The sequence below is a fragment of the Trematomus bernacchii genome, unplaced genomic scaffold, assembly GCF_902827165.1.
Source record: "Trematomus bernacchii unplaced genomic scaffold, fTreBer1.1, whole genome shotgun sequence".
In the NCBI taxonomy this organism is placed as follows: Eukaryota; Metazoa; Chordata; class Actinopteri; order Perciformes; family Nototheniidae; genus Trematomus; species Trematomus bernacchii.
The window spans coordinates 1,167,878-1,193,622 of record NW_022987588.1 but is presented as its reverse complement, the minus strand read 5'-3'; the positions used below and the strand labels follow the sequence as shown (position 1 = coordinate 1,193,622).

Sequence of the window (25,745 nt, the reverse complement as noted above, 5' to 3'; positions counted from 1 at the left end):
GCGAGTCAAGAGAAGCACTCAACAGGCTTTGAAGGGAAGCACTTATATTTACTTACTGAGATGGATTTTGGGGGGAATTTTTATAAAAGCCCTACAATAGTCTGGAGAGTGATGGGAGGCATGGCGTTCAAAAGAAATAAAAACAGAAAACAATAACTTCAGTACACAGACATTAGGATCAGTCAACACTGGGGTTCTCCTGCGCAAGAAAAATCCTTTGCTGATAAAAACTGACTTGATTGACTAATAAAACAAAGCCTATGATCAATATGCCAGTAAATTGCTTTTGTTGGATAAGGAGCCACTAGAACTGTATAAATATAATCATGCAAAATAGCCTGTCTAGATCTATTGGTTACATGGGGGCATATATGTGATGTTGCTATTATTGCATCAGCAGACACAGACTCAAGAAACTATAAAATACCTCATGTACAAAAACAAATGCAAACACAAATGAGGTGCAACATCACAACGCAATTGACTTAAAACATCTTGGCTGACAAAAGCCATAAATACTAATTAGCCCAGTAATTGACCAGGAGGGGGCAGCCAGCCCTGGTCAACCTGCTCACTTAAAGGTATCAAAGACATGAGGAGATTATTCTTTTGGATTACCTAAATGGCTTTGCAGGGAAAGGCCCATTAATCAAAGGCACCCTCTGGTCAGGAAATAGCTCCATAGAAAATATCTACAACCTTCTCATTTCAGCACGGAGATTTCTGGCGAAGCTATAAAGCACAGTGTCATGAATGACTGGCCCCACTCCAAACTGACTAATGATGTGATGATTGAACTCTCATTCACAGAGTAACCCAAGACACTCAAAATGTCATATCAGGTTTGTCAGAAAAGGTTGTTCTGACAGACCAAGGTCACCCACTGTAGATGTCGATGTTTTGATGTGTCTTGTTTGAGAAACAATGGGTTGTAGACGCTTATAGTTTTGGGCAGTGATAGACAGCAGTTGGACTCCCTCCTCACAGACCTAGACCTTTAATCATTTCGACCACACATAATCATTTTCAGAGCACATCAAGTCATCCAGGAAACAAAGCCTGACTCATACTGTATGTTAGCCCATTAACTGCTGTCAAACTGAATACACGTGAAATATACATAAGAGCTGTATGGCGCACTGGAATCAAAACATTACACACCTCTTCCAGAGCGTCAACATGGGCACAATTAATCTATTCCCCTTGGGGATTTATCGTCATGAATTGAATGGTTATATGAATTTCCTGATCATAAGATACTCTGTCTGCCTCTGCCCATAATGCTTTGTTTCGTACATGTCAAACACTTTGTCTTCCCTTCAAATTGGCCGGGGGATATCCAAAATCTCCACCCCAAGCATGACAGATACAACTGAATTCATTTGGAAGTGGTTCTGATTATTAATTCTCCTTTTGTTTCCTTGTTTTTCTTCTTGCTTTCTTGTTTTTCTTCCTCAATTGTAGGAAACGCAAACATGTGTGAAGTGTGGGCTAATTCATCAAACAACAAAAAAGAATATCCGATGGAAATTATGCATATCGTGTGTATACTTAAGCATGGGAATTGTAAGCTGTTACTGCCTAGTATGTGTAGATAATTATGATGTGAACATGTTTTAGGACCTGTGAAACTGCAAGAGTAATAAGCAAGGTGGAGTGGGTGGATGAGAGGGTGAATTGGATGTGGGGGAAGGTGCTTTGTGTACTATTTAGCATTTTTTGTCAGTTGAGAGTTTGTGTGTAAATGCAATGAAAAAACGAAGACAAATCTGGCTACAAAAAAAGACATCATAATTTCCTTCTACTTATTCTGAGGCTGTAAACTTTATATTTTGTATCCAGTTGTGATGATAGTTTCCGATCTCAGATTCCTATTATTTTGTTTGTCTGAAGATGCAATATGATTATAATACTTTTCTTCCTCTGAAATGGCTTGCCAATTACCCTTCTGCACCGTGGTGCTGCTTCCTATCATTTCTTGGCCTGGGGACAGCGAGGAAAACCACAAGTTTCAGGATCAGTGTGCTATCAAGGCTTCATGGGACTAGTTGTTATTGAATACTGAAGAAATAATTGCTGTTTTATTTTTAGTGCCGGGAAGATCAAGTCTTATTTGCAAGATCAGTGAGTGCATTATCTTTGTCAAGTACAATTTTAAAGTTACTTGAATATTTCTATCTTATGCTACTAAATACTATTTCTTCACTTTATTTAGTAGGTAAATATTTCGCTTTTTACTTCACTACATATATATTAATACAAAATATGAATAAGTGATGATGCATTTTTATTGGTGCATCTAATCAACAGTATATACAGTAATTAGAAGTATCCATACCTTTACAGCTACAACATTTAAGTGATTAGAATGTTGTGCAGGATATTTTAATTCTAGGGAAGTATTTCTCTATTGTGGTATTGCTACCTTAATGCAAGAAAAATATCTGCTCATCCACAAATGAGCAATACTAATAATAGCTTAAAATATTGCACAGAGAGAAAAAAGAAAAGATTATCACGTTACAGCTTTTCAGAAAGTGTGAGAAAATGTGTTATGGAACTAAGGCCAGTAGAAGAAAGGCTAGCTTGGAAAAGGAGTGTGACTTCGGCGCTCCATGCAAAACTGCCTTAAGATAAAGTTCTTAAAGTGGCTGTCAGATGCTGCAGTCAATTGTTAAACTCCCATATAAGGTTTTTCGGTGCTCCCTTTCATTTCCTTCAGCCGGAGAAAAACAGCAGTGTCCTGAAAGGAAAGAGATATTGCAGTACCCACATGTCCTTTTTCCAGCAATGTTTTAAAGATGACACTCAAGGTGTCAGTTCCAACTATTGTCACTTTATGATTTGTTTAAAAACGTTTTCTTTTAGCTGCATTTGTCCAGCACTGGTCTGTTGCTTGTCTCTTCACAATTTACATGTCTATGCCACACTTGACCCCATGACATGTTTCCATCAAGGTCAGAGAGAAGTGGTTATGAAAAGAAAAAAAAATCACAGCATTTTATTCAGATCCGACTCTAATCTCCTTTTTCAAGATGACGGAGGAAAAGGATCACATATGACGGAAGAGTCTTATAATGGATTGGAAAAAAAATGATGAGAGCCCACGCAATCACTCCACCCTCTGGTGCAAGAACTAAATCCCCAAAGGAAACTCCTCATAAACATTCAATTTGTCCAAGGCTGCTCAAAATGTGTTCGGTTTCTCATTTATAGTACAGTTGGTGCATAGCGCTGTGGTTGCATGTCGACCTATCACATACCCTGGAAACTGGTTTTCTGCTTCCGTCATGACTGCCTGGCCTTCTGATTTAATTCAAGCGAATAAATACTGCATTGAATTAACTATATTATCACTGACATGATTTGTTTGTTTAGATCAGCAGGAAGCTTCATAGAGAGGCTGGATTTGGGGATTTAAACGTCACGCTGGATGCTTACGTTTTATGGGCCAGACTAAAGGGAAAAAAATAAGGGATCAAGGGAATGTAAATGCTCCCTCACCTCATCTAAACCAGAATGAAACTCCACTCTGGCTGCCATTTCCATCCATACATGTGGAGGTTTCAGGAAAGGGAATAGTCAAAAGAACACATTTGCCTTCATAAATTGCATGAAGTCCTGGCCAGGATTTAGCGATAAGAGTTCAGGGACACATACATTCTGTCAGTAAAGCCTTCGGTGGATGCCATTAAAGCCCTTTTTTTTTTAATCAGCCATAAAATAGTGACCTTGAGGAAGAAGTCTAATTACCAAGGGTATGATAATCAGAACGATTCAGACGAGTTAAAGTGGTTTTTTTTTTAAGGTTGTTTTTTTTCTTCTGGGTTAGATGCTGCGTCCTTGTTGCAGACAAGCCGTAATGAGAATTGAAATGAGAGTGGATTGGACAGGAGGTATTGCATCACTGTCTGATGTGGAGTCTTCAGTCGGTGCCAGTTAAATCAGGCAGGTTTGAAACGTGGATGTAGCTCGATTCAGTTGAGCTGCCTCTGCCTTTGGCTTCGTTCAGCCTTTGGATAAACAGTAAACAGACCTCACATGATTAGACTTCAGATGTTTGACAGCATAATCGTTTCACAAAAGGACTATTTGAAAAACTTAACTGAAGAATTTTTACATTTTACTGTAACAAATTCTGGGAGCAGCCAGATGGACAAGAAGCAGAGCTCTGACTTGAGTCACCGCGTTGGGGTCAATACTGCAAACATTGTTTTGAGTCCAACACAAACAATTTGATCCTAGTGCTCCCACTGATCCAAACATTTACTTATTCAGATTTACTCTCATGTATTGCCTGAAAAGACAAAGCAGGCCGTCGCCAAGCAGTGCGTGGCTGGTTTTAAAAGATTTGCTGGATGATTGATGACTTAGCATTTGACATGGTTCTCTGTCAAATATTTCTTTGATAATGTTTTTCCGCTTTCATACAGTTCGCCTACGGACTGAGTTTAAAATTCAGGTCAACGTTGTTTGAACCTCTAATCAGCATAGATGTAGCGCTGTGCAAGCGCTGAGGTTGCTGACTTTAATTATGGACTATTATTATCATTGTGCGCTGAAGACAGGGGTCACTGAATCTTTGAAAATTGACCCTTACAGTTTTGTTTTTGTTCTCAGCTCAGAATAATGTTCTTTGTGAGCTTTCAGTGGCATATCGAAGGAGGGAGAAGCAAAAAAAGGCAATGCACCTTTCACTCCCACATTTTAAGATTATTTTAAGAGAAATGAGCTCAATCTCATCGTGAAACTCTTGATGAATAGGCATTCATTGTCCCTTAATAGATACTTTAAAGGGCATGCAGGCTTTTACAGGAAGAACTCATCTGTCTTGATCATTTTGGTTTGGTTTTCAGAAGATGTAGTGATGATGAACAGGATTGAAAAGAGAGATGTAATACTATTGCATGCAATTAGATTCAGACCCATGCAAGAGCTAAAAATTGATGATTTCCCAGAGGGTTGTACTAATCCACTCAAGTGCCATGGCACCTTGTCATGCACTTCTTTAAACAAATCATATTTTTATCTTTGCATAAGGTCACACTGTTTACACATATTTCTTCAGCTGCCAAAATTATTAGTTGGCATTACTTCTTAAAATATAGGAGACTGTTATGAGTAGCAATTTGCTTTACCTGGGCATTGCTAATGAATCCAGTACACATCTATAAATGCACTTTGCTTGTGGATCAACAACACCACAGGACATCAATGTGAAATCTGGGTCTCAAAGTTGCATTGTAGTTGATGGATGCATTTAGCTATCCATCATCAAGCAGTTGCTGGTGACAACAAGAACACTGGCAACATTCATCAACTCATCAACACAGTTTGTTTTATCACTAAATAGGTTACATATTATCATGGACAATCCAATAATAATGAGATCCAGTATAATAACATTGGTACTTGTGCTAACCCCTGCTGCTCTGAGCTGGGTCAGGGAAAACAAGTTCTTCACTTTTATTGATGTCCCTTTCTTGTGTTAGATGTGTGGAGATGCTATATCCGGCCTGTAATAGTTCATATAGACAAATGCTCTCATTATGAGGTTAAGAGGCTTGGCTTGCTGTGATATTTACCCGACTTGCACAGTGTTATGGTTAACCTACTTTTGCTCATTGAGAGAGGGAGGGGGTAGCTGGCAGCTGCGTTTCATACTTTTATGCCAACGGACTGTGGGCGAAACACAGGATAGGTGGATAGGGATATTCTCTTAAATGCTTTATTTATGATGACAGTGCTTCTCATCTGAGGGAAGTATCAAAGTTGCATGAAAACAGCTTAACCTAGGTGCCCTAACCAGAGAATGGCTAATAGCAAGATTATCTATGGACAAAAAGCTGCCGGTGTGTAAGAGAAAATCTCTATGAATTGAACCATTTTCCAAGTTGTTGCAACCAGTGAACCTTAAACGAAAATTGCTAAATGAAATTGCTGGTTTGTTCCCAACATGTGACCCGGAAAACGTTATTTCAGTCACGGTGCGACGTTTAATGTGTTATTGACTGGGATGGCGTGGTGTTTTGATAAAGCTGTGGTTTACTCATCCTTGGCTACAAATACAAACATCCTTCCTCAAGCACTTACATGCCCCAAAACCTGAAGTACATCAGTAGAATAGAATAATCCATATGTAGCATTTTTAAACAGACTAACGTTAGAAAAATAAAAATAGCCAATTATTTCTTACAAAGCGCTACAGCAGAAAGCTGTAAGAGGGAAGAGTCTGAAAAGAGGAAGAAAAAGCAACTCAGGAATAATTTAGTTCATGTGCTAATTTAGGGTCGAGAACTTAATGATAAAACATTGAATACAATCAATACATTGTAAGTGTTTGTTTATTCTCCCATAAGCATCTATAATTTGCTTATATTTTACATTAACTATGATACTTGTTGAAGAGGGTTTATCTATTCAAGGGAACTCTAATTGTATGCTTGTATATCTGTTAGTATAAACGTAAATGGTGCATTCTGTGATGCTCAGACTCTGCAAAGATGTTTTCAGTTATTCTGGTGCATCAGACCTCTGCTGGATGTAAGGTTCCAAAACTCTGATGTACTAATAATCATAAAGGTGTAAATTGACTGACCCTAACAGGTGCAATAAAACAGGGGACCGAGGGATTTCAGCAGCACACTCGACTGTAGCCTGCACACCCACACAGTCCTTAGGCGAGGTTTAATCAGACAAATGAGCGAAAACACCTGGGCAGACCACTGGTACATAAAAGCTATAATGCATGTGGAACTGCTCCAAAATAGCAATCTTTGCGATACACAAGAAACTACTGTACATTATCCTCTTCACAACATGCATTTTTGCTTATTTTTGGTCTTGTAGCATTGATTTTCTGATAATAATTGTCACAAACGCAATGAGAGCCGACACTTAAATCAAGGATTTTAGAGTGTTTTTGAACAAACCAAAGAGAGGTCAGTACTGTTCCCACTTAAAACAATGGTAAGTAAAACAAATCAGTGCAGTGTGCCAATTTAGATAACCTGTCTTTAGATGTTTCAGCTCTCTGCAAGTTGGTTTGAAATATAAATTAAGACATACCACTAATAGTTGCCTGTTGGAAGTATAAATCCAAATACTTGTGAAGTTAATGTGCTTATGCATGCAAATGCAAACTGTAAAAAAAAATCCCTCAAAACGCCTCGAACCAAGGTGACTGCATTATTAACTGCAAAGTTAACTCACAGTAAATGCTAATGAGAAATCTCCTCTTTAGCGGCTAAAAAAGCTGTACAAAAAGCAAAGCTTCACATTCAATGGGCTCCGTGCAGAAACTACCTTCACCATTACCTTTGCAGTGTTTGAAAGTGGAATAGTGTGGAGCCCTGCTGTGTCTGAAACCCCCCAGGGATAGTGCTCTTATGCCTGCATGACACTTAATCGGGCAACCCTATTCAATATCTACCATTTTCGTCGAGAGACAGGTTTTGCACTACACCAAACTGCGTATTGATTCAATAAACTGTCTATTGATTCTTAAAGGCTGGGCATGTTCTATATTCTGTCTCTCTCTGCCTACTGCTCCCTTTTACTCTCTTTCTCTGTCTCACCTTAAATTCTCCATCTTATTTGTGATGGCAGACAAAGCACTTTAAAGGGTGAAGCTTTTTATATTCAGGACTTTTGAGCAGATGACAGAGCGCATTAGCTTTTCCACTGTATGCAGATATTGGCCCACTTTGTCACCAAAAAGGCGTGTAGAGGACTATTTTTGCCCAAATCAAAGTGAGGAAAGTATGTCATGACCCAGTAACACGTAGTGAAACCTGTGTGAAGTCCTGCCGGATCGCTTCCCTTATGTTATAGCTTTTAAACATTAATCATGATTGACAGATTGCCTTTCATTTGAACTCCTCCCAGAGGAGAATACCATTCGTTACACCTTTTTAACAAGCGCTCAAAAAGAAATGGCTGTGTGCAGTCTGGAATTTTCAGACGGTGTCAATAAAAGGGGCGTTGATTCCTGTGGGTCTGAATGAAAGAGAAATGTTTAAACAGTGTCATACTAGGGAGCAGAACAATGTTTAAAGGATCGTTTTTTGCAAATGTCTCGCAGATTGCTCTGTCAGGTCTGTCAAGAGTCACACAAGGAAGAAAGTGCAGTTGCTTCAACCCATGCATGTCTCCCAATGCAATAATAATAATATTGTTTGAATTCAAATTAAGGAAATCATTACTGAATTTTGAAATGTTGCTTTTACATGTATGTTGATGTCACTGTGGTCCATAGAAATTCAACAACATATTAATCAATCTGTTTAGCTTGTTGGCTTTTTCACAATATTCTCCTTTGACCCGTTCTTTTGACATTTGACTATTTTATCTTTGAGATTATACTTGTGCTTTTCTAAGTCTCCCCCAATGCAAAATAATATATGGAGCTACAACAAAGAGATGAAACATAGGCTATTCATACATATATAAATATAGATCACCAAGTATCACACTTTATATTTCTCTGGAATTGTTAAGGTAACCTACATATAGTGAGATATTGCATGGTTGAAATGCGGATCACATTCTCTTCACCTGGCGATTTGTTTTGTAAAACCTGCAACATGTGAGCTGTCAGTGGATCATTTCCTCCCTGTCTCTGTAATTTAAGAACCCCCCCCCCCAAAAGAAATCTGACTGTGCATTTTGGTATAAAGTTGGTTAAAAAGGTTTCAAATACAGTTTGATATTTTGGGAAATATGTACATTTTCTTTTATGATGAGAGTTCTATCTACACATACAAAATAAATGATATTTCGGTTTTTGTATTAATTAAACCAATGGGATATTATAGTAAGTGAGCTTTAGAGGCATTCAATGGCATTTTTTGTTACCTTCAGACAGAGCCAGGCTAGCATTTCCACCATGCTTCCAGCTTTTTTGCTCAGTAAAGCTAACCAGTTGCTGGCTTAAGCTTCATATTTGCAATTGAGAATTCCTGGCAATACAAAAAGCATGTTTTCCAAAATGTTGAATGATATTTTGATTCAGATTTAATCAAATGTAAATTTGAATAAGTAATAAAACATATTGGTGTCATCTTTTTAAACATGGCAAGGCATTTTATAACTAGGTGTGAACATGTTTGTAAAAAGCAGTATGACAAATGTTTACACCAATAAATGTCTCTAGCTGACTTTAAATTCTGCCATTAAAAATAAATGTATGCGTCAATCAATTACCAAATGACTGAGGAATGAATTAGCAGTTGCACAAAGTCATTCTCACACCTCTTTAACATTAAATTCAGAGGCGGCACATTTACATTATCTAATTGGGTACCGTTTTTGCTGTTTATGTGCAAGTTGGTTTTCAAAGCCTAAAACAAACATGCAAATGAACCTAGAAGCTGCTTTTTTATTATTTGTGCCCTGAAGGCATGCATGCTGTGCTCAATGACATCTTTCGGTGCAAATGAAAACTACACTCTCAATAATGCGTATGTGTTGTGTTCACTGTTGTTTCCCCACCAACAGTTCCCAGCCAAGTGGAACCATCTCCCATAGCATTTGGTGAAGGTGGAAGACAAGCTCTTAATCAGCTGTGTTATTGAATTATTGAATTAAAAGCTTAAGTACTCAGGGTGAGCATGTCAATTTTACACAACTGAATGGTACACTGCTCATTCCATTTTCATCTGAATAGATCATTTGTGTATGTAAAATGTAGAAGAATGGAGGTATTACACAGATCTGTTTCATTGTCTGTAATTCCCTTTCAGTGTGAATGTAATCATTCTGAGAGACAAGTCATATTCATTCCCCACTGCATGCGAGTCCTTAATCTGCATTCAGCTCTCCTCAACAACATAGCACTTTTTTGTAAAGCTTCAGTACTGCAGCACACACATCTCTAAATAAGAAAGGGTTTGGTTAAAGCTGATTTTGCATAATTAAGGCAGAAGTGGAAGTTTAACCTGTTTTAATTCCTTGTGATGTAAAACAGTTATATAGTGCTAAAAAATAAGTGTAGCAGAAAATGGTTCAACCCTTTTTCTACTTGACATTCTGCTCACCTGTCTTCATCCCCCGTGTTCAGATACCCTGGGACTGATACATATAAAAATGATGTGATGTTTCTGTCTGTATTTGGGATGAGTTGCTGTGACCCACGCAATCTCCTTCTCAAAGAGTATTTCAACTTATGCAGATGAGCTCATCAGAGCTGCATGCTGAGATGAGACATCTAGGTCTGGAATTGTGTCAATACCAGCACCAAAACAAATGCAAATCAAAATCCAAATTAATGTGTTTTCCCTGAGGAGAAACGGAGTCGTACTGATAGTCAGCTCTCAGTAGATGACAGGATTCTGTTATCCAGAGCGCATGAAAAACAAGGCATTCTCAAACCACTCACCGAGCTGGGGTACAGAAGTCAGTGTCTCCAGATGGAGAAACTAAACTAAGAAAAAAAGAATAAACAGACTTTTGTGGGATTGTTTTGCAGATGAAAGACAGAACAAATTATATTTCCAGGATTCCTGAGTTTAGTCATCTGCCTCGGTAAACATTGGCTACACTCATGTTTATTAATCACTCTATATAGACCAGGTTTTAAAAATAAAATTACTCTGGTCATAGCAACAGTTATGTCGCTCTCCTTTGCTTGAAATATTAAGAAGCAGCTATGTTTTGAAAAACAGGTCAATAGAAATGAGAAAATGGATGGATTGCAGTAGTTAAGCTGTTCGAATGTCTGCAGACCATGGCCTTCTGTCACTACACCCACCCTTTCTGCATTTGATTGCATACTAAATAGTGCAGAGTGCATACAGTATAAACATTTGCACATGTGCTCTTGTACATTTTATGGAAATGGAGCAAAGGATTGACAACTGGAAATCTCTTTTGCATATATGCAGTTTTTTTTATTTATTGTATAAATCCATTTTTTAAATGTACTTTTGATAAACTTTAATGTACTATTTGTTCAGTCCTTTGCTGTAGCGATGACCCACTTTCCCCCAAGGAGATCATTCAAATTTCATTTTATTCATCAAAGAATATATTGCAAAAAAGTATTTGCTTGTAACTGGTAATTGTACAGTAGCAAACTTTTTTTCCTTCTTAGATGTATTATTTGTCAGACAAAATCATAAATAAACTGATGACTTTGAGGGAACTTAAATGTGAGCAGGGTTTCCATCTCCACCTTGTGATGCATACGTATAATAAAAGCATTAGAGCAGATGAAGTCAAATCGTTTTTTCATTGGTGCACTAATACACAGTGCCTGTTTTTATTTGCGCTTTTGAATATAAATAGCTGTGTAAATTGTTAATTGGGATTTTTTGAAGTAAACTAAGCTCTAGACTACTGCTAGATAACATGTACTGGTATACTGTAAATAGGTAAAGATGGCCCGTTTGCAGAGGGCTTTTTGTCATGAACACGTATTAAGCACCTTGTAGACACAAATTCACTTTTCTTACATAAAAATAAACAACATGACAGCTTTGGAAGTTGTCACCAGTCAAAAATAATTGCCTTCCATGCACACAGTGTATACAAATTTAATAAAATACACAACACATACAGAAGCCCACATTCACGTGTAAGCTCAGCTTATTTTCACATAAACTGCAGAGGACAACAATAAAATTACAAATACATTCTTAGAAAACTGGTTTTATAGGAACCTCAAATGGTTTTATGAAAAGGGACATTCCCTGTTGCACCACCATTTACAGTTCATAAGACACTTCACTTCTGTATTTAACGTCACTGATATGTATTTCAGTTGTCTGTGATATTCAAAGAGATGTTCCTTATACACTAAATGGAGACAGGAAGCTTCACTGTACAAAAGCAGACAGGACTCAATAGCTTAACAGTAGCAATTTGTTCCACAGCCTCACAAAATTGAGCTTGAAATGTGTAAAATACAGACATCTAAATTGACAGGTACAGTACACCATGAAAACACTTGAAGTCAGCGAAGCACTGATTTCCCCCCAAAACCTTCACAGCAGTCAAAGACACATATTTCACCTAAACACGACAAGTCACAAACTAAAAAACAAACAGACAAAGCAGATGGTTTTTGGTTATACAATGCGTGTCTGAACACCTCTTGTGGGTCAAAATAAATCACCTCTTGATCATCAATCTGTGATATCATCATCACACCTCTGTTAGATGAGAGCGAGCTGGATCACCTGACTTGTCAGTTGCCAGAGTCCCTCGGGTCGAGCGCAAAATCTAACCCCCCACACTCCTGGCTGATGACGGAGCTGTGGATGAGGCTGCTGGACAGGGACTTAGGCCTGAGCTCGCAGGTCAGATAGGAGGGCTCCTCTAACTCGGTGTGCAGGGGGGAGCACTGGCCATCTGGAGGCCCATAGGCACTGCTGTCTGAGCCCCCCTCCCTTTCTTCTTTGGACTCTTGGTTGGCCAAGTCCAGGGGCAAACTACTCTTGGTGGGACTATTGGAGGCAGAGAGACTCTCCTGTAGCGGTGGGCTTAGTGCACGCTGCGATTTTAAGTAAGGTTTGACATTGGCCACGAGGATTGTACTGTCCCGCTGTTCCTTTCCAAACGTGCTGAGGGTTTTTCTGCTGCTGCAGCTGATGGTGCCATAAATCTCTGTCTCTACCATGGCATCCATTCCCACAGGGATGAAAAGGTTGGTACGATTATCGGCGCTGTCTGCTTGGCTTCCTACCCGTAACTTTGGCATCCAGCATCTGTCAGAATGTCCCAGTGCACGACATTCGTCTGTGCAGTGGACTGATTTGTCTTGCTCTGCAAAAACAGTTAAACAGTTGTTATTGGAACCTGCTGGGGTAAGAGTAAACAACCTAGAAGAAAATGTAGATGACATTTTGAAGGATGAGCGACAAAAACAAAACACTTCAACAAACACACATTTGTTCTATTCATACTATGTCTGAAACCCTTGTAAGAATAGTATCTTTCTATATATCATGTTCCTGTATTCATGTCATGACCATTTCTACTGATCATAATTCCATTGTTGAGGTCTAACATTGGTTTCTCATACAGCATCTCTGTATAGTATGTGTATTCACTCTCTGTCCTAAACGGCTTGTTGGAGCTCCTGCCCCCCCCCTCCCTATGAGCCCACTGTGCTCTGATTGGTCATCTCGCCCACTCTGTTCTGATGAGTCCACCACCGTTACAGCTGAACATCAGTGTTTATGTGTTACAATGGCGTTAGCAACCAGAAAATGACACCAGTAATGACAAACAGATGAGAATGCTGCATGGGGTCTGGGTGCCGTGTTTGCGGGACGTTGCTCATCGCTGCTCCGCCCTGTGGGGCTCGAGGAGTGGACAGTGTGAGCTGGATTACTGGTGTCGTTTCCTGGTTGCTGCGTGGGGACTGCGAGACAGCGAGACACAGCGGAGCTCAGCCTGAGCACACACACACACTCACAGCCTGAGCTCCGAATGTGTGTGTGTGTACGGAGCTCCACGCAGCACCGCGGCTGAGAAAAGATAAGGCTGAGTGAGTGTGTGTGTGTGCGGAGCTCCGCGCAGCACCGCGGCTGAGAAAAGATAAGGCTGAGTGAGTGTGTGTGTGTGCGGAGCTCCGCGGATTGGTCCATTTGGACTTCGTTACGTCAATATGCCCCGGAAGGAAAAAATGGAAAAAGAAAAATCTCCAACGAGGCGTTCTGGGGCAGCATGGACACGTCTTTTCGAGTTTTACCCGCTACAGGGAGTACTTTGAGGGTTTGTGACTTTGCAGACCGTTTACATGCAGAAAAAGCTACATAACACACAAGGGGACGGGTAATAACCTAAAAAGCATGACATGGGACCTTTAAATAAGAAGAAGCAGCCTGTTGCGGCAGCTATGGCAGAGTTCAAATTGAGCAATGTGGTTTTCTAAATCAGGCATTTCTGTTCCAGACATCATTCACAATTCAACCTTAAAATGTCAACATCATACAGACGTCATGCTGGTCAAGTAGCAAACTAGTCATTCACCCTTTTTAAAAACATTATTCTGCCTTCAACAACCTGTGTAGGTGTTTCCTGGAAAATATCATCTGGTGCAGAGGAAGTGATGTGAAGTTTATTTACATTTTCAGCAGCAGCAGTTTGTGTTGAATAGACAGAAAAACAACTGTGGAATTTGCATAAGCAGTGGCATTCACTGTTTCTGATCAGAAAGTGCTGAGAAATTCTGTTGTTTCGGTTGTTGGTGTTATGCTGTTAGTTATAATATTGTTAGGGCTCATTATTTTTGTTTCTTTCACTATTTATAAATAGGAATTTATAGGTGTGAATGTTGGGTAATCAAACATTGGATGAAACAACTATAATATTACAATTCAAGGTGAAATTGAATCTTAGAATCATAACTTGTAGCACAAACACTCATTAGTTTGACCCTTAGTCATTTTTCTAATTAATTTGAAGGACTCTGGTGCTTTGTGAGCAGCTCATTTGCATTTTTGCCCATTTTTCATTTCACTCCTTATTAATGAAGCTTAATTGTGACCTGTCCTTGCCACAAGAGGACCTTGTTGACTATAGATGTCAACAGTGTTGTCTTGAAATACTAACTAGTTTGTGTTGTGTGGAAACGGGTGTGCGGTGAAAATTGGAGGAAAAGGGAACATGAGCTTTAAATAAAGTCCACATTGAAAGAATCAGTGCCACTAGACTAACACTAGTTGAATTTCAAATTGAGGGGTTGTTATTTATGTCCCTTGATCCGAAGAACAAAACACTTTTTTTAAATTCTTGACAACTTTTGTCATTGATTAAAGTGGTTCCCTGTTTATTTCATGCCTGTAGTTAAGCTGCATTACTTGACACTGAACACCAAGCCAACAGCCGCAGGAGCATACAACATGTGCGAGAGACTGTGTATTAGTGTCAGTCGAAAAATGTGGTGCCAGGGGTAAGGCTCTATCTTGGTGCTGTAAATCAGTCTTTTACATTTCACACCACATGTAACCCTGGTAGACATGAAATAAGCACACAGAGAGCATCATAGAATGAGCCAATTTCCACGGTGTTATGATGAAGAAGGTGTCATTTTTTTTCCATTACACCACGGTATCAAAATTAATTTGACAATGATGCATGGAGATATTTAGCTTGTAGTGGCATCAGGCAAAATGTCAAACATGTCATAGTAAATTGCTAGTAAATGACACTTTACCTTCATTTGTTACACATGCAGGCATGTATTGTTTTGATGACTGATTTAACCTTCCTCTAATAAATGTGTTTTCTTTGCTATCATTGCCATGAGGCGGTAATGACATCCTTAACGCTAGAAATGAAAACAAAATGTAGAAAGCCTATGATCGCTGAATTAGTCAGAATTTGATTATTTATTTAGAATGTCTACAATGTTTTCTGTCAAACTACAACTATACAAAAATGATTGAATAAGCCGGTTAAACACACCACATCTAGAACATGTGCTACTTTATAAAGATATTATAATCTGCAGGAGCCGAATAGTCTTAACACAATTCTACCAAAAACACTAAACATGTTGAATAACCACATTGTTTCATCTCATCACAACATGGCTTGATAGACCACTGATCAGCTCTCGTAGCTTTGGTCTATAAATAAGGCTTTTTCTATCTTGCTCACATGCCATTCTGTGAAATCAAAGACTATGAGCAACTGACTAACTGTGAAAGAGGCACTTGATCTCATTTCTAAACCTAACCCTGATGAGGAGCAGAATATCAGCCTGGAACGAGTGAAGGCGCTACACGATAGGCTCTTCCTAGAAGAGGTGGGGAGCTCCTCTAGTACAAAGGCAGCAGTACCTTCCTCACACACCAGCATCGGCCAGTTCGCTGGAGGATGTTCTAACAAAAAAAGATAAATGAAAAAGACACCGTCCCTGCAACAGAGCCCCCAAGAGATGGGAAAACCAGCACCTAGTGCCACACATAACATAAGACAAGCTAACATGAAAAGTACCACTACTATCACATCTGCTGCTTAAGTTCCTACGCACACGCACACACACACGCGCACACACGCACACGCACACGCACACGCACACACACACACACACACACACACACACACACACACACACACACACACAACACACACACACACACACACACACACACACGCACGTGCACACATACTCCCACTAGCAGCCACAGGACAAAATGGAACAGTTAATTATTCGATGACGGGGCAGAGATTTAACATGCTAAATGGGGCTGTTAATTTTAAACCATAACTGTTTTACAGATTTAATAAAGAATGCTTACATTAAGGATGTTAAAAGAAATGGCATGTCTACATTTTCTGCCGCAAAAAATATGTATCACATCATGACTTTTATGAGCTACAGACATTTCTTTATGACATTATGTGTTTTTATGTGCGTAGTAAATTGTTTTGAGATTATGGGTGTCATTTTGTATCATGAGATCTAATGTAAGTGAAGGTACAGCTTTGTGTTCACATGGGTGTCTGCCGGAGAAAGTAATAGATGGCAAATGTCACAGTGCGGAGAACCTCGGCTTTCCTGTGCACGCTGCTTTTTGTTCTGCACCTGTACCCATGAATGTGCCCACTGTGCATCTTGTTTGGTTTTATACAAAGAATGTTCACATACAAATAAATGGTTTGCTCCTCAAGAAACTCCAACAGATTTGAAGAGCCTTCACATTTAAACTCTATTTGAGATAATATAATAATTCAGATACAATTATACCTCACACATCCTAACTGGATCGGAATACACTGTTTTATTGCAATTTAACTGGATATTATGTATACCTTGTGTATACTATTGCAGTGTGTGACGGTCTGCTTGGGCTGTATATTTATTGTTTTTACACATGTTTTAATGGTACCCTTATGGACCCTTATGGTTCAACATACACAGGGTATATTTTTATTAACTGGCTTAAATGACCCTAACAATCAACTCAGGGTTTTTCAATCTGTCTATAGGAGTTCACATTGATGGCGCAGTATTTGAAGTGTAATACCTTTCACAAATATGGACATGTTTACTGTCAGCTGAGTAGCATATGTTGCAGATGAAGAGTAGACTATTTAATTGTTATCAAATAAAATGTGCAAGTTATTACTGAAGATTTATATTTGATACACCCCTACTTATTACAGATGAGAGTAAGCCTACTGAACGCTTTATTGATTTTAAGGAGAAAGACCAACTGTATTTTACATTAATGTTGCTTTCTGGGTTGCAAGCTGTATTGTTTTCCTTTGTCCTGTTACATACTGTGGGAACTTTCATTGTTACATTCTTAGCATAGACCATTCTGGTGCTATCTCAGAACTGAGATGAAGAAAAAAATATGCACATTTGAGTTCAAAACGTATTTTACATCAAACGGGAGAACTAAATGATGGCTTTGATTTGGCAAAACTGCAACACAGATCCTGCATATTTCAACTGCTACGCTTTGAAGCAACTACAGCCCAGATTACAGCTCTGTGCACTGTGCATTTGTGTTTCCCGTCTTTTTTTCTAGTGCCATAGAGAAAAGTATTTTTTTTGTACAGGGATACACGAAGCCAGAACAATAAGCATAAGCGGGGAGAAGCAGGGAGATGCTGAATTCATTTCCATGGTACCTATCACCACTGCAGAGGGGTTGCAGATGATGCTGATGCAAAGGGAAGTATGTGCTTAGAAGGTTAAGGAAAAACCCAGTAAGGTATTTCTTTTTTTGTGTTATTTGTCTCGCAATATAACCAGGAGCAATTTAAGGATCATGCCTGCACATTTACATTCAATCCATAGTGTTTACAAGAGATACAGATTTGTATTATTTGTTCACACCTTTATAATCACTAGTTTTTTAGGATACAATGTATTAATTACGATAAAAAATATTAAAAAGATGTAACAAAGGACTGTGAGTCGCGCTATATTTTTTTTCTGTTTAAAAAACAAAAACAGAGATTAAAGGGGAAAGGGAAGTGAGGGTGCTTTCATCTATAATGGCATTGGCCTTTCCATTTCCATCTTATCACTGAATGCATGTGTTAAATAATGGCTCTACAATGACAGAGTTATACAATGGCTTTATATAGTCCACTGCATTTACATAGTCACGTAATAGAATCATGACAAAGTGACAAAATAGCTGTGATCTGATGGGCAACTGTGAGCAGAAAAATACCATGTTCTCAAAAAACAAAGAAACTGCCTGCCCATTATAAATAGAATCAGAGAAAGCCTAGCAACATACCCACTGTGCATCTGGTGTCTGTGAGAGTGAATAAATATTCAGAGTGCATGATAGTGGAGGCTGCACAGGTGCATATATTACCTGTATCAAAGCAGCCAGGAGACTAGAGGGATGGTAAAGGTAAAGACATAAAAGCAATACTACTTAACCCACAAGCTTTTATGTTGGTGCATTTAGAACAAAAATGATGTGGTGTCTCCATTTTGGATAATAGTGCTATCTTGTCGGAATCTGCAAAACAGTGGCTTTGTTGTTCAATACATGTACCTGCATGTGTGTATGTGTGTGTGTGAGAGTGAGGGTGAGAGACAGTAGGAGTGTGTGGGTTGAAGGGTGATGCTTTGTGTGATCAGGTCTAAGGAATTATGCGTAATGTAGATCTTCCATCTTGTACTCAGCAGTCACTGACACCATTCAACTGACCAACCCCCGAGAGAGAACGCCATTTAATCTAGCCATTAGTTGTTGTTTTTTTAAACTATTCCCCACATGCGTGTTGTTTTTTTAAACTATTCCCCACATGCGAACAGGAAATGCATTAGCAAAACCTATTAATATGAAAAGCAATGCCCTACTTTTCTGCATTTCTCTTATCTAACAAATGCAGGGCTATAAATTAACTGACATTCCTGTCAATCAGAAGTCAGCGCTGCACATGTAAATATTCTGTCTCGCATGTACAAAACATCTCTTGCAATGTCTGTCTATTTGATTGGCCTTAGAACTAGGACAGAATCAGATTCAGAAATGTGCTGCACAAAAATTGTGATTGAATTTACACCTCCCACGGAGTCAAGTTTGGTCTCCCATAATTCCTCATAGTGTGCACACAGACACACATGCACACACAAGTGAGAGAGACAGTGAGAGAGAGAGATGCATACTGGTAGCTGCAAGAGTGTTTCCATCCCTGCCCCCCTGAGCATGCCACAAACAAACAGTCCATAGCAATGTAAAGGTGTGGAAAGTACTGCACAGGGACCTGATGACCAGAGCCATTCCCTTGCAAGGCTCACAAAAGGAAATGAGAAACACCACCACTTCACTGAAGTTACCCATTATCTTTTATCTCACCAGTGAGAGGTGCTTTCATTTTTTCATTTTTTAACCACAATAGCTAAATATATCAGTCCCATATCAGGTCAGCCAGGTTGCAACAGATTGACAATCATCTGTGATTATACTCGCGGCAGTGCCGATTGTTTCATATTTGCAAAATACAAATGTTACATTTCTATTTTCAGTTGCAAAGCAAAGCTCCTTTTCAAGACTGTGTAACCACAGGAAAACTTATAATAACTGAGAAAATCTTTCCAAGCAAAAGGTGGAAACACGTTCTCTCACTGTCATGTTGCACCAGAAATACCTGTCATTTTGCACTGCAAGTGTCTATCATGCTTTCTTTCTCTGTCGTGTTATTCAAAACATTCATGCAGCGAATCTGTGTTCAAATAATGACATGATCAAAAGAGACACAGACGGTGGTTCACTTTGCCATGCATATGAGCTTGTTTGATGGCAAAATCTCACACAAGATGTTTGAACATTCTACCTTCAGCCAATGGACTCTTTTATCTTTTTAAACTACCATCTACCTTTCACTCCGCTGCCTTGATGTCATCCATGCAACTCACCTCAGGCTGTCTACAATGTACAAAGTAATAGCACCTGCATCTAATAACAGTGTGAATTTACATCTTCCATGTTACCATATGTCTGGTTTGACTGTACCCAGAGGCTGGTGGACTTCCACTTAAACACAAGTGAGCTGCATGTTCTCAGCGCATAAAGCATAGAAATGTGTGGTACAAGAGTCAGTAAGACATCTTCAAGATGTCAGGAAGAGAGTGCATCCACTCACCCTGCTCAAAAGGCTGGCCATTAACTGCTGTTGCTTTCATCTTGAGGGCCTCCCTAGCAGACGTGTCGCACTGTGAGCCTTTATTAGTATCCTGGTCACTATCAGCCTGGTCACTATCACCATGGCCACTGTCTCGGAGGCTTGCTTGTTCTGCATCCTTAAATGTTGAGCTGCAGCAGAATGGAAGGGAGAAAAAAAGAAACATAAGTTGCCATTACCTCTGCGTGAGCGCTCCCATTTGATAGCCACAGTCAGCTGGCTTGATACAAAGATGAAGAAGCTAAATGCACTGGTCAGAAAGCCTCGGAACAAGATCTTACCTTTGAACAAACGGCTGTCTGCTGCCAGCATAATTGGGCTCTGAGGGGAAATTTTCAGTCTAGAAATGAAAGGAAAATATTATTTTGCATTGGCCGTAGTAACATTTGCATGCAAGGTTAAACAATCCCCAGAGTAACATGACATTTAGACAGGAAAATAAACAATTGTTATATCTTCATCATGACACCTGAAAGCTGTCAATATCCCTATAAAGCACCTGCCAGTGATGACGGCATGATAAGAACAAATCTCCTTTTGACCATATGTGGGGACTTGGCACGGGAAAGAAGAAAAGCATTAGCCACTGTCATTAGCATCCTTTTCCCCTATCTTGAGAATAAAGTGTTTGTGTTGATCACACCCACGTACTATGTGACTGGTGACAGTGCCAGGCCTTGTCATCTGTGTTATCATCTCCAAGTCTGTGAGACTGTCCTAGATATTTACATCGTTTACAACAGATAATTCTGTTGTGCTAAACAGTAGTACAAGCCCATGCTGTCAAATTAGCATGTTAGCTGGGTACAACCCTGCCATCTCTGCAAGGCATGGATGGACCCTATTAATGGTGTTATCATGCCAACTTTGGATGCGGATGGGTGGATCTGGCCCATATTTGTGGGAGCGAAAAATGCGATTGTAAGGTTATGCTGTGTGCATCTAGCTGTCTGGTGCACATTGGTTCAGTAATGTGATCGGACAAGCTGCTCAAACACCTGTCCAATCCCACATTTCAGGCAGGGTTTTGTTTTCACTCTATAGCAGTGGATCTGGCAGGGTCACAGCAGCCTTGCTCAAGACTCACACTGTTTGCATGTCTAACTGAGAGGATTCTAATTATGCACGCCACCTGTACCATTTTGCAAGAGAGTACTTGGAAGAATTTCCAAAATGATTCTGATTCCTCAAATGCAGAAAGAAGAAAGTATCTTTAGTGAAATAACATTAAAAACACATGAATACATTATCACATCAGTTATCGCATCATGCAGAGAATATTTTAAAGTGTCATAACAGAGTGAGAAAAAGTGGAAATAAGGATGTCTCACAGTGACAGAGTTTCTTTTTTTCAGACGATTACTTTTCTTTTGTCAGATTTGTAAGGCAAAGCAGTGGGTGCAGATAAGCGGGAATAAAAGGGCAGATAAAGGAAACAGTGCAGCATCCTCCTTACCTGTATCACTGACATCCTATTTGCTGGAGTGTCTGTGCTAAGCCCGGCAAAGCTGGAGTGGCAACCTGCCCGGGGGACTGTCAGGCTGTTTGGAGTGGTTTTCAGGTACATGACCTCTGACCTGGGCAGTGTGAGTGGCAGAGGGCTCTGGTAGTCAAAACATATTGGGGAAGTGATGAGAGAAGGACTGCTCACCACATTCATCCGGCTCGCAGAATCTCTTTCCTCCATCTCACTCTGCACCAGCATGATGTCACTCTTGTTGATCCTTTTCTTTTTGCCTTTCCCCACTGGAGGATTGGAGTACTCAGCCATGCGGCAGTTATAATTCCCAGTCTCCTTATCTTGATGTTTGGACTTGACAGCGATGGCGGTCATGACTGCTAAGAGCATGACAGAGATAATGCAGAGGGTAACTATAAGGGGCAGGGATACATCCCAGTGCTGCTGTTCTCCGCTCGCGCTGGAACCCCCTCCTGCTGCCGTTTCTGTGTTCGCCTTAATGATCAGCTTAGCCACGGCAGATAAGGGGGGCTTGCCATGGTCAGTTACCTTCACCACCAGCTCAACCACTGGGGCGACCTCTTCCCAAAGAGCATGAGCAGTTCTGACCTCCCCTCCCACCGGATCCATCTCAAACAGGTGGTCATCATTTCCCTCTGTGATCTCATAGGTCAAATGTCCACTTTCTCCGTGGTCATGGTCCACTGCTTTCACTGTAGCCACTATGTATCCGATACCTACATTTCTAGGCACTGGGATTTCCGCTGTATCATTCTGCAGGAGTGGTAAAATAATAACTGGGAGATTGTCGTTTACGTCTAGGACATTGACCCTGACTATGGAGGTGCTCTCCATGTGAGGGGATCCTCCATCTTTAGCTTGAACTTTGAACTCAAAGGATTTAGTTTGCTCATAATTGAAAGAGCGTGAGGCATATATGGCTCCATTGGTGGGATTAACAGACACGTAGGTATACACTGAAACTTCTCCTATATGTGAAGGCAGAATGGAGTATGACACTGTTCCATTTCGACCTACATCTGGGTCGTGGGCCAGAACAGAGCCCAAATACTCCCCTGGGATGTTGTTCTCAGGCACCTGTAGCACGTACACTGTCTTTGTAAAGCGTGGTGCATTGTCATTCTCATCCAAGATTTTCACAGTAAACGACTTAGTGTAGTTCAAAGAAGGTATCCCATTGTCTCTCGCCACGATTGTTACATTGTATTCATCCTTCATTTCCCTGTCCAGGGGTCTGTCTGTGAGCAGAGTGTAAAAATTATCATTGTTTTCCTGCAGTCTGAAGGGTACATTACCCAGCACCCTGCATTGAAGTTGGCCATTTCGGCCAGAGTCTTTATCCGTCACTCTCACTAGCGCTATGACAGATTCTGGAGGTGCTGCCTCACTGATGGCTCCCTGCCGTACAGAGACAAAACTTATTATTGGCGAGTTGTCATTTTTGTCAAGCACTTTGACTGTAATTTTACAATGTCCTGGTATCGGGTTGGGCCCGAGATCCTTAGCCTGTACATCAAACTCTATGATTGGATTCTCTTCAAAGTCAATTTCTCCCTGGACCTTGATTACGCCAGTATTGGGGTCAATGGAAAACAAATCTTGGATTCTTTCAGATGCATATCCAGTGAAGGAATAGACCACCTGCCCGTTGCTTCCCTCATCTTGGTCAGTGGCGTTTAAATCTATAAGTATTTTTCCCGGCAGTGAATTCTCCAGAATCTCAATCACATAAGAGGATTTTTCAAAAACTGGGCTGTTGTCATTTGAATCAGTCACTCTGATGTTGATTTGCATGGAGCCTGATCTTGGATACTCCCCACCGTCAATTGCTGTGAGGAGGAGTGTGTGATGACTCTGATCCTCCCTATCCAGAGGTCTCTGAACCACCAGCTCTGGATATATAGTCCCATCGCCCCTCACTTTTAAATCCAAAGAAAATGTATTGTAATCATCTCTTGTGACCTGGTAGGTCTTTATCCCATTTTCCCCAGAATCAGAGTCATGTGCAATAGTCAGGGGGAAGCGTGTCCCAGCAGCAGCGTTTTCTGAAATATCTATATTAACATGATCTGAGGGAAAACTAGGCGAGTTGTCATTTATGTCCTGTATATCAATTTTGATCATGCATATTTCCTTGTCATTTGCAAACACCTCCATAGAGAGCTGGCACTTTGGATTGCGCCTGCATAATGTTTCCCTGTCAATCCTTTGTTTCGTGAAGATTAGTCCACTCTCTGGGTCAACATCCACCAGATGTGGAGCAGAATTCTCCAGTACTCTAAAGTTGGATTTTTTCCCCCTCTCCATGGTCCCATATCCGGCATCTTTTGCTATATTACCTATAACAGTGCCGGGTCCTTGCTCCTCCGGAACAGAATAATTGAGATTTTTCAATGTCAGGGCTTGAACCCACAGCAAAAAGAAAAAGGGTACAGAGAGACGCATCCCTTCAACTGGATATGCGGTAGTGGCAGACAGAAAAAAAATCCTCGTTGACTTTCAACCTGTTGATTACGCGAACCTAGAGGACTGAACCCAAACCAGGCATGTGGTTGACGCCGATCTCACATTAATTGGGTGCTAAATCGATGTGTGTATCCTTATCGCCTTTAATCTTTATTTTAACCTCTCTCACATGCCGTTCGGCTAAAATGAACTCTTTCTGTAAACAAAGATGACCGCCCTACGACACCCTATGCATGAATAAAAGATCAAATTCAACATAGTATACGAGAATGCTTTGTTTTTCCTCACGGGGGGGGGGGGGGGGGGGGGGGGGGGGGGGGGGGATTTAATGAATAATCGATGACTATAAAGTATTAATATTCCCTACTGCACCCAAGGTTAAAGCGTTTGAATCTCTGTGGTGAAGGTTAGACCGTAGCTTACAAAAGCGCATTGCCCTCATGCGACATCTACACCTAGGCTACAGCAAATACTGACATGCCCGTTCAAAATGCAGCATTGTCCGATGTTACCATTCACAATGCATTTACTTTTTCCCCTGTGCGGCACACTGTTGCATATGGGTTCTGCTCGTGTTGCATACAGTGTGCCCCTGCCACAAAGTAGAATAAAAGCGGGATATAGAGCTGTTTATCCTGTCCAACCTTTTGTGTTCCCGTCATTCAAGAGCATCTATAGCACGGCTGCGACTTTTGCCCGATGATTGTCCTTTAATCAGTCCAGTAATCCCATAATCCAGTCCAATTGGACCCAGTGCTGTTGCATCCTTCATTCGGACAATGCTCTTCTGCACTGTCCCTGTGATCGTTTGCCAGAAAAACGCGAAAAAAGAGCCACTGGAAGATTTCAGATAATCAAAATTAATCGCTTTTTCCTGCGCTCAGTTCTCTCCGCGTCAACTGTTGAAACCTGCTCCCTTCGCAGTGAGATCTGACCGGAATCCTCTCGACGCCTTTATAACAGACTCCAGTATATTTCTTGGTGCATTTAACATAGTTTCTGATCGTCTTCCAGCAAATGAGTGAACAGTGACAGATCTTGCCTTGGGGGGTTTCTCCAATAGGTCTGGCAAGATCGCATGAAGAAGGGCTGTTCTAGTGCTACGTGATTCATTTACTGATGTGCGCGCACAGAGGAGCAGCATCAGAAGAAAAAACGTGCTGGTGGATGTTGCTCCTAATACATGTGGATGAGAACTGGGGATTATGAATAGATCGCTGAAATGTGCCTGGATAGGATAGTAGCCTAGTATCAGTGAGGACTTAACAAGTGGTCATTCTGGGAGAATTGGATCAGATGTGCAACGAGGTGTGGAAAATGTCAAATTGAAGATGAAAAAATGATGATTATATGGGTTGATTTATAAAGATTAACTGTTATTTGAATTCATTCGTTCAGTATAATTGAAGCTTTGCATATTGTGAATTAAGGTTTATTACCAATAATTGAGAACAATATGTGATCCACCATGTTATCATACGTTTTGAGAAAATCCAGCCATAAGATAAAATAAGGACAGACTGTGGGTTTTTGAGGATAATCTCTGTAAAGGACATTAGAGATTTACTTATGCTTCTGAAAAAAACAAGGCTTATTTCAACGCTCAAATATCACAGCTGTTGGTATAACCTGCCTTCTGCAGCTATCACACTTGCGTTCAATGGCCTATCCACATCAATCTTAT

At 40.3% G+C, this 25,745-nt stretch overlaps 1 protein-coding gene across 2 annotated transcripts; it reads right to left on the bottom strand.

Annotated features, from left to right (window-relative positions):
- Positions 1-11,520: 11,520 nt before the first annotated feature.
- On the bottom strand, positions 11,521-24,157 carry LOC117481002 (protocadherin-17-like). 2 transcript variants are annotated; one of them, XM_034128431.1, is made up of 4 exons: positions 21,572-24,157; positions 20,397-20,455; positions 20,077-20,246; positions 11,521-12,765 (listed from the first exon to the last, which is right to left on the bottom strand). In XM_034128431.1, the coding sequence occupies exons 1-4, from the start codon at positions 24,038-24,040 to the stop codon at positions 12,188-12,190; spliced, it is 3,276 nt and encodes a 1,091-aa protein (XP_033984322.1). In that variant the 5' UTR covers positions 24,041-24,157; the 3' UTR covers positions 11,521-12,187. The 2 variants fall into 2 exon arrangements, with proteins under 2 accessions (XP_033984322.1, XP_033984323.1); XM_034128432.1 differs by having other exon boundaries at positions 21,767-24,157.
- Positions 24,158-25,745: the final 1,588 nt, after the last annotated feature.

Coding starts and splice junctions, on each gene's coding strand:
- LOC117481002 (XM_034128431.1), bottom strand. CDS start 24,040: ATGCGTCTCTCTGTACCCTTTTTCTTTTTGCTGTGGGTTCAAGCCCTG. Junction 20,247..20,396: donor AGACAGCCGTTTGTTCAAAG/GTAAGATCTTGT, acceptor ATTCTGCTGCAG/CTCAACATTTAAGGATGCAG. Junction 12,766..20,076: donor TGGCCAGCCTTTTGAGCAGG/GTGAGTGGATGC, acceptor CTGTTTTTGCAG/AGCAAGACAAATCAGTCCAC.